The sequence below is a fragment of the Rhodnius prolixus genome, unplaced genomic scaffold (genome assembly GCF_049639745.1).
Source record: "Rhodnius prolixus isolate KJV_2025 unplaced genomic scaffold, Rpr scaffold_2, whole genome shotgun sequence".
NCBI lineage: Eukaryota > Metazoa > Arthropoda > Insecta > Hemiptera > Reduviidae > Rhodnius > Rhodnius prolixus.
The window spans coordinates 7,540,242-7,553,112 of record NW_027411592.1 but is presented as its reverse complement, the minus strand read 5'-3'; the positions used below and the strand labels follow the sequence as shown (position 1 = coordinate 7,553,112).

Below are 12,871 nucleotides of genomic sequence, written 5' to 3'. Positions count from 1 at the left end.
CACCTTGAAGGAGTGATCAATCTATTTTCCACTTAAGGGATTAATATTGAAATAAATAATAAATTGAAGTAGTATTGAAAATATTGAATTAATTAAATTGAAATAAACCTTTATTATAAATTCAATTTATTTACAATTTTGAATGCATTACAATTTTGAAGTAATGAAAAAAGCGCATAAAAGACAGCTAGCTAATAATACTGAAAAATCTGAATTTAATACCACAAATATTGGAGAAAGACGAAGTAAAAACAATGCAATCACTAATAACTTTCAAGATTTGCACTCTCCAAATAACAAGATAAATAAAGAAGAAATAAAAACTATTTGATTTAACAAAAATTTACAATTTTACAGAATTATTGCGATACATAAGATTTTGTGAGTGTTTTTACGAAAGCTTCCATTAAAAAATAAATATTTGACCATTTGAGAAAACTGCAAAATTAATAAATTTATGTCACCAAAAATATCTACGGGAACAATAATGAATTTTTCCTAAATCTCATTTTGTACAGAAAACAATGTCCAGCACCGTTTAATCATATTCTAATATCCTAACCTTCTAAACTTCTACATTCAAAGGCATCTGGAAAAAATCAAAATGTGCTACACGCTGTTTAAAAAAAAAAATCATTCATATCTATTAACTTAAGTGAAGAAATCAATTTTAAGTTCTAAAAGTGAACTTCTAAATTGCGAAGCAATACTGTGAAGAAATCGTAATTTCCAATACAGGACATACCTAATTTAAAATCAAAATTTCATTAATATTTATTTTACTGTCAATTATTTTTAAATAAAATGTTCTCTTTTGCAAATATTAATATTGTGATAACTACTTTTGTCTAGACTTGTAGTTTTGTCTAGAACTTGTAAATTGTGCGGTTTACAATGTTATATCTCAAATGAAGTAATATAATGAGGTAAAAATGTTCAATGTACACTACAATTTTTTTGTTATTTTTTTTTTTTACTAGGGTTATTTTAGATCTATTCAGATCTGTAAATGTAAACAGATGACTGGTCTAGCTTGAATTGGATGTGGAAAAGAAATAGGTCTCTTATTCTTGTGATTGTTACTGAAAACGCTCTATTAAATTGGTCAACACAATAATATTGGTGATTCAATGTTACTAATTGAAAAAATTCGGCATTGTTATTAATTCAAAAAGTATTAATTGAACATATCCAGAATTTTTCAAATACATTACTACAGACAGAGAGAACGTAAAAGTTTACATTATACATAACCACCACTCTCGCTGGTACACATGAAATGTATTTACATTTTAAGGCTCAAAAAATTTTGATTCAGACATTGTTCAGGAGAGGCTGTACAAATTTGGGCACTTTTATTAAGAAAAATACAAAAAAATAAGGTGTGACCACACCTATTTGTTTTACTCCAAGAGATTTGTGTTTTTTCAAGTGATAATGGGTGGAATGGAAGCTGTACCGCTTTTTCATTAAAAATTAAGTAGGATATGAAGAATTTCGAAATCAAAATGATTGACACAACAGTAAATCTAGAGCTTATGTTGTAGTAAAGACGTGAGCCAGAATACACACTGTTGTGATGCCCAAAATATTTAGAGACCTCACTTTGAATAGCGTTTGGCACCTCTTTACCTTCCCATGCTTCAGGAATTCCTTCATTTCTCATACCGACATTGCTACGTACAAATGGAACACTTAAACTTATAAAATATGTTGCAATATCACTGCGTAAAAAAATACTTCATTTAAACAAGGGTAACAAATGTTAGTACTTTAAAAGTCTATTACTTTGAGAAACAATTAATAAATTATTAGACAAATTTGTTCTGATAATAATAATAATATTTATCTCATAATGAATTAGATGTCAAATTCAGAAATATAAAGTAGGCAACATAAAAAAAATCTATTAGTTCACTGTTGAAATGGCCTGAGGGAAAGAATATACTTTTTGTCTTACTCAAGTCCAGAACGAAAAAAAAATTAAAACCGCTTTATCCTATATTTATGATGAGGAAATAAATAACTGTAAAAGCCAATAGTATGTACTATCTGAAGTTAATGGAATATTATGTTATTACTTTAGATCTATTTAAAATAATTGTCAGTCTGGACATATTTGTTATTAAAACATGCCTCAATTTATTTAATATGAACTCAACGCTGGTTATCGGAAATAATACACCGAAGAAGAATTTCTTTAAACAATCTGAAAATTTTAAATTTATCGTTTCATAACATTCAATGTGGTAGAAATGGGAAAAAATAATTTTTCTTTACTTCAAGACCTAAATTCTCTCATAATTTCATGAATATTGCACAGCCTCCCTCCACTGACTGGAAAATGATTGGAGAGGCGCAGCTTGATGAAGTGCGCCTAACACAAACATCACCGTTGCATTGCAGCAGTCTGTTCTTTGGCAGCTTCAATTAACGAGGCACTTTTGGAAATTGATAAAAGATCTGCGTTCATCTTATCAATCAATTGCTGCATCTTCTTCAGATTCTGCGAACACATTTCTTTTATAAACTAAAAAAAAATCTGGTATGAACACACACTACTTTCTCTGAAGGTTCACAGCTCTAAACCCCAAATGTTTGTAAAATATTTCATTCTTCTAAACATTAAACAGTTTTTATTTTCATAAATAACGAAACGACAGTTTTGGGAAAGAGTTACAAAAGTGGTCGGTATTAACCTCCTGGAGTCGATTTCAACGTTCTAGGGGTCGACAATTTAAAAAAAAAAAAAAAAAAAAATTGAGGGTCAACAACAGCAATAATAGATCCTCAAATGTTACTAATGCTACATGTTTTTTACTTCAAAATATTTACAATTTCTTACATTAATATCAATTTTTTTTATCAATGGTCTATACTGGAATCAAACCCAGTACCGGAATACAAAAAGATAGTAATTATCAGACGAAATTAGTTCAGTACAATTTGAAAGATGCCTAACAATATTATTTGTAAACTAAAAATGTATTCACAGCCCAACACAATGAGATGCATTGGAAAAAGGCGCCGGCTTAGATGAACATAGAAACAATTTATGATTGTGATAGGAGATGCACAGTTATTCCTTCAATATGGCAATCGTAAAAACAGTATACGAACTTACCCGTACAGGTTTGATACTAATGAATTTGAAGTAGTGAGCTGAAGTGGACTTCTGCAAGCCAGTAAAACATCAAAATGCTTGATTGGCTCTTAGTTTCTAGAAATAACTGGGAAGAAGTGGCACGGATTAATACTTAAACAAATGAAATCCAGTACTTTAATAGAACAATAGTGAACATCGCATTGGCGAATAATGGTGCACAAAGGAGCATTTGGCAAGCGTCAGATAAGTTGGATAAGTCAGATATGAATTTAACTGTAGCCGAATTAAAAAAAAAAATTAATAATTTAAAACTGCATTTTCGGGTTCTGCAATGACGTGATTAATAAAAAAAGCAGAAGTATATCTAGGACATTCTTAGAATACGGTGCAATTCACTGATACTGCAGTTTTGGAATAAGTACATTTCATTCAAATGACTAGGTTATTTAAGAAAATTAAATCATCAATTAATGTTAATTAAGAAATATGCAAGTTTATACCCTTAAATGCGTAGCTCAATACAATGCTTGAAGAAATTAAAAAATATTAACTGGATTTAGCTTTGAATCGTTGGCAAGGAGTTCGATTCCCAATCCGTTCTATAATTCTAATTCTATAAAACAAATTTAGAGAGGGTTAAGTTCTGTTTGTATATAAGGATGAAAAATTGACTTACGTTCTCAGTGTTTACTATAACATGCTCCTGGCCAGCAAAACTTCTAGCAGAACTCATCATTATCTAAAACGGAAAACATAATATGTTACCATAGATATTATTATTAATTATTCAGACAAGAATAAATATTTATACAAACTGAAAGCAAATACCTCAGACGTTTTTGATCCCCTTTGCACCTGACGTGCGAGAGAAGCAATATTATTAACATTGTTCTGTACTCGATCTGCTAACCGAGATTTTGATTCTGCAAACAGTGATTTTGCTGATGTACTAGATGCTGATGCCATATTTGATAACAGTTTAGAAGGTTACTCAGTGTTTATGAAAACATCTAATCGAATGGTGTGATGTGCCCGTACTGTGTCAACTTTGAATAATTTGATATTTTACTTCGTGCGAGTTTTTATTGAAGTAACCCTAATTATCTGGCAGTAGCCTTCTAATGTGCTTTATCTCGGAAATTTCTTTTTCTTCATTCCGTGTCGTGAGTGTTTAAAAATAAGCTGTACAGTTACAAATGGGGTCGTCCCCCGACATCTTCGTCTCACCCTATCACAACTATTCAGTTTTCCAGCGAGTCCTTTACATTCGGATTCGCTTATAAATTTGTTAATACTGTAAATTTAGTGACATGATCGTGGTGCACTCATTTGCGAGACGGTTGCCACGTCTTAGCGAGGAATGGATGCCACGAACTTCAACTGCAATTCTAACGATTCGGGTGGTTCCAAAACAGAGGATTCATCAAGCCCACAGGAAAAGATTTTATCTAGTGGGATTCAACTCCGCACTAGTGCTAGGGTGTCGAAAAAACTCCGTTTAGATCAAGAAGCTGCTCTCGCAGCAGTAAATGGAAACAACAATAAAAAAGGTAGTTAGTTACTAATGAGTACCCGACCTCCATTTTCGTTTGCTTAGAGAAATCATCCATATTTGCTCCTTCCATTTTAAATTTGTAAAAGGGACACATCGTTAACGTTATGTTCCAGAAAATAAACGTTATGGTTAAAATAAAATAAAAAAAGTAGTAAACAAATTACTTGTTTACTTTATTCGTTTTAAAGTGTAGCTGTTACAATACTTTTTTCATTTTCTGAAAGCAAGATTTAAAATTTATTTTAAATACGAAGCACAAAAATGGAGGCGATACGCAAAAAAAATTGTGCATTTTCCGATAAATTTTGTCCTGAAAGTTAATTATATTAACTATTAATATATTATTTTTTTCTGTTTGCTTAATTCTAAAATTAATTACATTGGCCTGATAACCAGAAATCGAAAACAAAACTAGGAACTTGGAAGTTCTTTAAACTAATCTGTAAATTAATCTATTTTTTACTTGTTTGTATTCTTGAAGTTTTTGGAAAAAAATTCTTTTTTTTTGTTGTTGATTTTACAGGGATTCACCACTTTATGATGTTCGACTATAATATTTTTTTCTTCTCGTTTATTTCAGACGAAGTGAAAGAAGACCATGCTGTGGCAGAAAAAAGAAGAGTTCGAAGAGCTCCAGTTCTTTGGTCTCCGGAAGACCAAGCAGCTTTCTTCGAAGCACTCAATGAGCATGGTATTTCTTTCAATTGCAATGCAAAAGTTAATACATTTTTAATTTTATTGTTTTGTTGTCTATGTTTACAGCGAATCATTAACATTTCTGTGATGGCCTTCTTACTTTTGTTATACGCTTCCTTTTTTCTGTTCTTTTATCTGTACTATTCTTTTCCTATTAAATAAATTTTAATCCCCTTGCATATAAATCATGGTAGTAACAATAAATGTTAGGTTTTTCGCAGGCCTGTTGAGGTTGTGTCAGTATTGGAATGATCGGAATAATTGTTAAGTGCCAAGATCGGCAAAAATGCTTAAGAGGCGGTTAGTCTGCAAGCCGTGAACGTTGTTCAGTTAACTTGAATATAAAATTGTAGGCAATTTAAGTTAAACATTACGCCTAACATTTCTTGTGTTTTTCAGGCAAAAATTTCTACGCAATAGAAAAGTATATGGCTTCTCGTGCAAAGAGAAGAGGAGAACATTCTGCCAAAAATAGAGAAATGTCCAGGCATTTTTATTACAGATCATGGCATAAGCTTAGCAAATATGTTCATTTTCCAGGAAGTATGAATTATTTTTTCAAATTTTTTAAAAATAAAAATAATACTTTCTAATTAAAAAAAAACTAATTAAGCTTGACAAATTGAGAATCCATTTGAATATAGTAAGCAAAAGAGCTCTCTTTATTAATGTGGCTTTTATTTATTTATTTTATTTTTTAATTTAGGTATTAATAAAGTAACTCAAGAGTTATATGCTCTTATAAACTTTGGGGAGCTTCGTAAAAAAGTTGGCCACATAACTGAAAAAAATGCTCAAAAATTAAATGAACTTATATACTCGGGGTCAACACAAGTAAGGGTGAAAGGGAAGGCTTGGCGAGTGAAGACACCAGTGTGCCGAGCGCTGAGAAAATTAAATAATTTCGAAGGTTAGATTTTCAATAAAAAAAAAGTATGTAAAATATACCCACTCATTCTTTAAATAAATTAATCTTTTAAATCCTAGGTTGAGTGCATTAATTTAACTAACATTCTTATTTACATTTGTTTAGATGATAGGGAAGAAATACGACTTCCATCTCGTGTGGAAGTATTTCTTACCGCCCGCACCAACAGAGATGCTGTCCGAGTTCAATCTGTTGGGCATAATCCTAGAGTTCGTACTTGCCTTACCCTTGACACAAACACTGACTATTTAGCTTCAGTTCTTGGTCGCCGGTGGGCTGCAGCTACAGCAAATCCTCAGGTAAAGTAATATACTAAGTAATACAATGCTTTATTTTGTTTAAAATTTAATTTTATTATTTTACTACCAATTTTTATTGATAGACTCCTGCGTGATTGATTTTGTTTTTTTTGTTGTTGTTACATTAACATAAAGATTCGAATTAAGCAAATGTTGTGCAAACCTAGATGCTGTAGAATGTAGCTGATTCATTTTTTTTCCTTATTTAGTTGAGAACAAATTCATTTTCAACTTTAAAACATACATACACAAATAATAAATTGTAGGTTTCTAATAGCTTTTCCTTATTAGGAAGTGCTAAAAGTTGGAGCTAAGAAGAATGCAGTTCCAACCCAAACCACTTATACAGTGGGAAGAGTAGTGACAAGCAGTTCAGTTAGTTTACAGTCACATGAGAAGAGGATAGGAACAGCTGCGTCTCAAGTGGAAGTGCTTTTATCGCAGGTTCCGTACATTCAGTTAAATTATTATTTATATGACTTATTTTTTAAAATTGTGTGCTTGGTGGCATCATCTGGTCGTTGCCAATTCTTGCAAAAAAAAAATAAAAAATAAATAAAGTTTAAATAAATTTTAATTTTTGGTTTAAGAAAGAGTGTTGCTAAAAAACTAGTACACACGTCTTCATACTTCTAACATCTTATAGTTTTTGAACCTTTGTTTAAAAATGCAATGTTGTTTTGAAAATAAGTGAACTGAAAATTATGCAATGAATATACAAAGTACTTAGCAAGTTTCTTACAAACGTAGAACTTAGACAACGTTCAGTTCACTATTGCTACGGCCTCGTCACACAATTGCAAAAAATGAATAAATTATTTTAACAGCTGCAAAAAATTTTCTTACTAATAGAAATTATAATCATTAGCGCTAATGGCCGTAGATGATATAAATAAATATAATGATATTATTAATGATTTATTAATTTATAAATCACTTCTTGCTTTTCTCCTTTCGTTTTCCCCCCTCGAAAACTCGAAAAATATTGATGGCTTTTGTGAATCTTGAAATTTTGTTCAAAGTGTTTTGCCTGTGAAAAAGGTGTGCTTGAAATTAAAATTAACCACATCTTTAGCTTTAATGATTGTTTTTACATTTATTATTACTCTGTTATTATTTTTCTTATACTTGAAGGTAAAAGTCAAAGATATTAACTTTACTTCTACATCTCTGTTTTGATAGCTACAAGTTGGCAAGACAAAAAGTGCTTTAAAATGGCAAAGAGAAGGTTCTGCGCCGGACGAGTTATTAGACAGTCCAGTGGTAGATCCCAGTCAGATTGACGGTGCTGGACAATTGCAAGATAACCCTTGTAATCAATTCCTACAACCACCAGGTCAGCAACAGACGAATCCAATGCCAAATCAGCAGCATCAGTCGTCTACAAATAATCAAGATATGACGTTAGCGATTCCCACTCGGATTGGACATCTTTATTTAATGGTGATTTTTTTTTTATTAAAATCATTTTTTTACCTCGAAAAAATAAAATAAAATACTTAAAATAATAATCTTGTCAACAGTATGGAAGTAAGGGAGTTCTTGAATTGGAGTACTGGTGGGACAAAATTAAAACCGAAGGACAATCTTCTTTACCTGATGAAAAGAATGCTGCTGAGGTAGATTTGTCGAAAGCTTTAAAAAAACTTGTATCAATCGCAAAATTGTATCATTATAAAATTAAGGTGATCTATGTGTGCTATTTTTATTTTATTTTTATAAATAGCACTTCCGTTAAAAAATTAGTTGAAAAACTCGTTTGAGTTCCAGGTTGAATGCCCTTGTGGACATGTGTGCAAGAGTAGCGTAAAACCATCTTCAGGGGTACAATCTAAGACTGCTAAGCAATCTAAGTTGCCCAAGGTGATTCACTTAATTTATATACTTGAAAGTAATCATATCTTTCATTATAAAATTAAATATTATTATGTTTTTGTGGCATTGTTTTTCATAAAACACATCACATATTTCGTTAGTTCTTCAAAATATGCAATTTTTGAAAAATACACATTTGATTACGCCAGAAATGTAATTACATTTGCCGGAAAATGTCTTCAAATGATTCATCCTTTTTTTTTTTTAATTTTAAGTTCAAAATTAATTTTTACTTGAAAGTTGTTCCCATAACTAAACCATTCTTGTTTTTATTCGGTACTATCAGACTGTAATTACTTTATTGCGTAACTTAACAGAAAGTGGACACTACCTCCGTTGCACCAATACCTCTGGTGAAAATAGATACTCCTCAGGTAATTACTTCTGCACCTGTGACTGCAAATCAGCTGAGGGTTGGCTTTAAGCAGCCACTACTTCCTGCTCCTCTAAGAACACCTTCTGATACTGGAAGTGCAGCAGAAGATTTACGAAGCGCTCTACATCAATTTAGACCTAAATATTGTAGCAGGTAAAGTAACCAACATTTACACATGTTATGTTTAATTTATTTTAAAAAAGTGTTGCCAATTATCTTTGGTTGGCAACGTCACAAGACTAGTTAGATTGTCTAATCTAATTGTTAAATAGACGAGGTAGGGCACGACAACGATCAGTGGTGGTTCAGCGGATGTTACCTCTTCTTCCAAAATCTAAGCAAGGTCCAGTGATCGTCACTCTGCAGGTGTTGCCCACACAAAGTCAACAGTCCACCAACTCTATCTCTGCTGGAAGTGGACCTCTTAATGTTGGCCTGGCTCCTGGAGCGGCAAGCTTAGTTAATATGTCTCCAGGACTAGCGCGTACAGTTCCAAAGCTACAACCAACTACTGATCCTGCTCTTTCAGCTGGAAGTGCTACTAGTTCAGCTTCAGTTACTGCTCATGTAGCTGCAGTACCTCAGAATTTTATGGGAGACATAGCAAGTAATTATCACACAGAATTCCTTTTATTTAAACTGTGTAGCTAAGTTCCAGCACCAGTTTCCTTCTATCAGCAGTGCCAGAATGTCAGTATAGTGCGCCATTACTCCTCCATAAACTTTTTGGTATACCTCAAAGTTATTGATCTTATCCGTATATGTTTTTAGAAATTCTAATTTTTAAGGTAATTTTAATTCTCATTGACTTTTTTTTTTTACTTAGAATTTTTGGGTTAATTATTTTTCTCGCCATATTTCCTTTGAAATAATAAATATGAAGAATCTAAAATTTCAAAATTGTTACAATATTTGTGTCTAAAAAATATAATTTATGACAGGCAGTATTGAAAATAAGCAAGAAAATTTATTAACATCAACTGTGCCACAAGAGCAAACATCTGCTACGGGGTCCGTAACAAGTTTGTATCCAAATGCCGAAATTGGGGTGATAGACAGTGATGCAGGATCTACTAGTCTTGGAGGTTTGCTGAATATTCCTCTTCCCCAGACCAATCCACAAATCCCAGCGGATGATTTATCACTCACGAGTACATTCAAAGGTATGAAAATAATAATTTACTTTCCTATTGTACTCACACAGTTTTATTACGTCGCACTTTATATAATTAAAATTTTCTGACTTCATGTTAGGTATTCTAGGCTATGAAAGCAAGTCTGGTGAGGAGTTAGATGTTACCCCTCCAACGAGTCCGTCTAGATTGCTTAAGGAAGGAGAAGGCCAATGGCTTAGCTCTGAGGTTAAGCTCTTTTACAACTAAATCATGCAGTATTTACTACTTGTTGCATGTTATTGAAACAGTCAAATATGTTTCAATGTGTTTAGTATCGAGAAAATATCAGTACTATTTTTGGGTTAAATTTAACAGCTTTCAAATGTATGATGTTTGTGTTTCACCTTACTTTTTTCATTTAATGTAGGTAACAGATTTCTCCTTGAGCAGTTTTCTTGGTCATTTAGAGAGTCCTGTGAAGTCTAATGGTAACTCCGAAGACACACACCTTTCCACAGATGTAAGTATACACTCATTGTTTATTATTATTATTTAATTAAAGTGCATCAACATCAGAGATTATTTTAGCCCGGATTCTTCTCGTATTCTGTGGGCCTTCATGTTCAGAGTTCTTATATTACAAGTAGCAATGTTGTAACTTCTCTTAAGAGTTCTGGGCTGAGCCAAAAATATTATTCTTACATGAAAACATAACCTTTTAGAATATTTCAGCTTGGAAAGCAGCTATGACACAAAAATCATTTTGAATTTTTAAATTTTCTACGAATAAACGAAGCTGAAACTTCAAGAATTATACTAAAGATTGGCGCTTTAGAGTATGGAGTACCTACCTCACAGCGAGGGAACTTCCAATATGTTCGCAAGACCTGCATTCCGTTAAGAGAATTTTACAAAAATAAAATTGAAAATTCACCGGTATTGCCTACCCTAAAGTTGCCATGCTACGCTATTGTAGACAATACTGACCTACTACCGTCAATATGAGCTAAAGAGGTTAGATATTAGCTTATTCCCTCATTAACAATTAATACGCTTGCGCCCGCTGTTTTACCACTACAGTACCATCAATGGGATATTTAAAAATTTCGGACACTTAATTGCTTGTAACGTGCCCCTCTATTGCCTTCTAATGTAATATCAATATCAATTGGTCTAAATCCAGATGTTAAGTTTCTTTGAGGATCGGCAACCGCCTCGCCTTCCCCGGTCTTTAGTTACTTCCTTGTAAATACAGGGCTGTGTCATCACCACCAATTGTACCACCATCAGTTGCAAATCGGCTTAGAAGTACATTTGGTGTCTTCCGGATTCTCGCAATCCTTTTTATAATTTTCTTTGAATAATTCTTTATATTTGTTGAAATATCTTGAAAAATTGTCGGCAGTACTCAGCCTGTACCATCATTTGAGTGACTAATTTGCATTAGTTCATTACCTAATTTATAATATTCTTCATTTTTGGATTTCAGGTGGAATCGCATTTTCAAAGTCTAATGGCCGAAAATAGTTTAGACTATACAGCAAAATTCGCGGATCTTGCAGCCAAAATTGTCGGCAATACTCACCAGCCTAATAATATTTCAGTACCACCACCATGAGTAACAAAGAAATTTTTCAACTTTCAAGTGATATTTATTACTAACACATAAGCACATGTTAAAAAAAAGTATACTGTAAATATAGCTCACAGTGTGTACACAAACACTGACCTGTTTTTTGTTCAGCACTAATGAAGCGATAAATGTATTTATAGCGATCGCTTTTTCAGATTCTGATTGATTACTAATGAATTTATAATTCTTAATTACTTCAAAAATAATTCTGCAATAATGAAACAGTTTTTGGTGCTACTTAATGGAAAGTAACTATGATATTTATTCATTTTGGTTGTTCCACTCAAGGAAAGATGTCACTATATTGGGATGTACATATTAAACTTTAAATTGTAAATATAGGAGATTGGTCGTTAAGGAAAATGAAAAGTAAACTAAAAATTTTGTTCATTTTTATGAATTATTATTATTTTTTAAAGTTGTGCCAACACATTTTTTTTTTTTTTTTACAAACAATATAGTATATTGCAACCACTATATATTAATTCTTATATTATTGAATACATGTATGTACATTTATTGGATTAGAATTGGCGAGTAGGTAAAACAGACCTACCAGAATAATGGCCGATCTCTTGTCAGTTTTGCAAGTATGAAATTGTATGAAACTGTAAATATTATGATTTATAGCAAGAAATATATAGTTAGAACTGTGATGAAGTTTTTTAAAATACGTATTTATAATAAATTTTGTACATTAAATTTACTGTAAATCGTACATACTTTTGTTTTATCACTCAGTAAAGCATACAAATTTTTATTTAATTTTTAATGAATAAAAAATTCACCATGTTAGTTTTTCTTCAATTTGTAAAATAAACGCAAATTTAAAAAGATCATTTACCCAATTATTATTGTTCAATTTATTAAGTATGTAGTGCAGTTTTTATCAGAACGATGTAAACGTATTGAATATACCCATGTACAATTATTTTGTAAAATATATTATGACTTAGTTAGTATTAGCTGGGAAGCTCTTTTCGTTGCCAGTCTTGTTGGAGCCCGAAATTTAATGATTGCAATGTTTCTTATTGGATTAAGTTATTCAAAGCAATGACGGTCTTCATATGTATGTGTATATCCCAGTTTATTTTATATTGTAAATATAATAATAATAATAATCCACTTTTTGGCTAAGGTAAAAAACAAAAATAAATAACAAATATAATCTACCTCTTCCTAAGGAAATTTAAATGTAAACTGATAACTCATTAGGTTGGATCCGAAATGCCCATTAATGTGGAAATTTTATTGATTTTCCGATGTATTAATCAAAAAGCGTGAAACG

At 31.7% G+C, this 12,871-nt stretch overlaps 2 protein-coding genes across 3 annotated transcripts; one reads left to right on the top strand and one right to left on the bottom strand.

The window, feature by feature from the left end:
- Positions 1 to 92: 92 nt before the first annotated feature.
- BORCS7 (BLOC-1 related complex subunit 7) lies at positions 93 to 4,072 on the bottom strand. Of its 2 annotated transcripts, XM_074117571.1 has the most exons (4): positions 3,935 to 4,072; positions 3,783 to 3,845; positions 3,125 to 3,230; positions 93 to 2,506 (listed from the first exon to the last, which is right to left on the bottom strand). In XM_074117571.1, the coding sequence occupies exons 1-3, from the start codon at positions 4,070 to 4,072 to the stop codon at positions 3,141 to 3,143; spliced, it is 291 nt and encodes a 96-aa protein (XP_073973672.1). In that variant the 3' UTR covers positions 93 to 2,506; positions 3,125 to 3,140. The 2 variants fall into 2 exon arrangements, with proteins under 2 accessions (XP_073973672.1, XP_073973671.1); XM_074117570.1 differs by lacking the exon at positions 3,125 to 3,230.
- A 394-nt stretch (positions 4,073 to 4,466) lies between these two features.
- crm (cramped chromatin regulator) lies at positions 4,467 to 12,317 on the top strand. Its single transcript, XM_074117553.1, has 15 exons — positions 4,467 to 4,656; positions 5,242 to 5,352; positions 5,757 to 5,900; positions 6,064 to 6,267; positions 6,391 to 6,584; positions 6,876 to 7,028; positions 7,767 to 8,027; positions 8,108 to 8,269; positions 8,355 to 8,447; positions 8,777 to 8,988; positions 9,108 to 9,442; positions 9,777 to 9,998; positions 10,090 to 10,196; positions 10,378 to 10,470; positions 11,440 to 12,317. Exons 1-15 carry the CDS (start codon positions 4,467 to 4,469, stop codon positions 11,566 to 11,568), a joined length of 2,610 nt encoding a protein of 869 aa, XP_073973654.1. The 3' UTR covers positions 11,569 to 12,317.
- Positions 12,318 to 12,871: the final 554 nt, after the last annotated feature.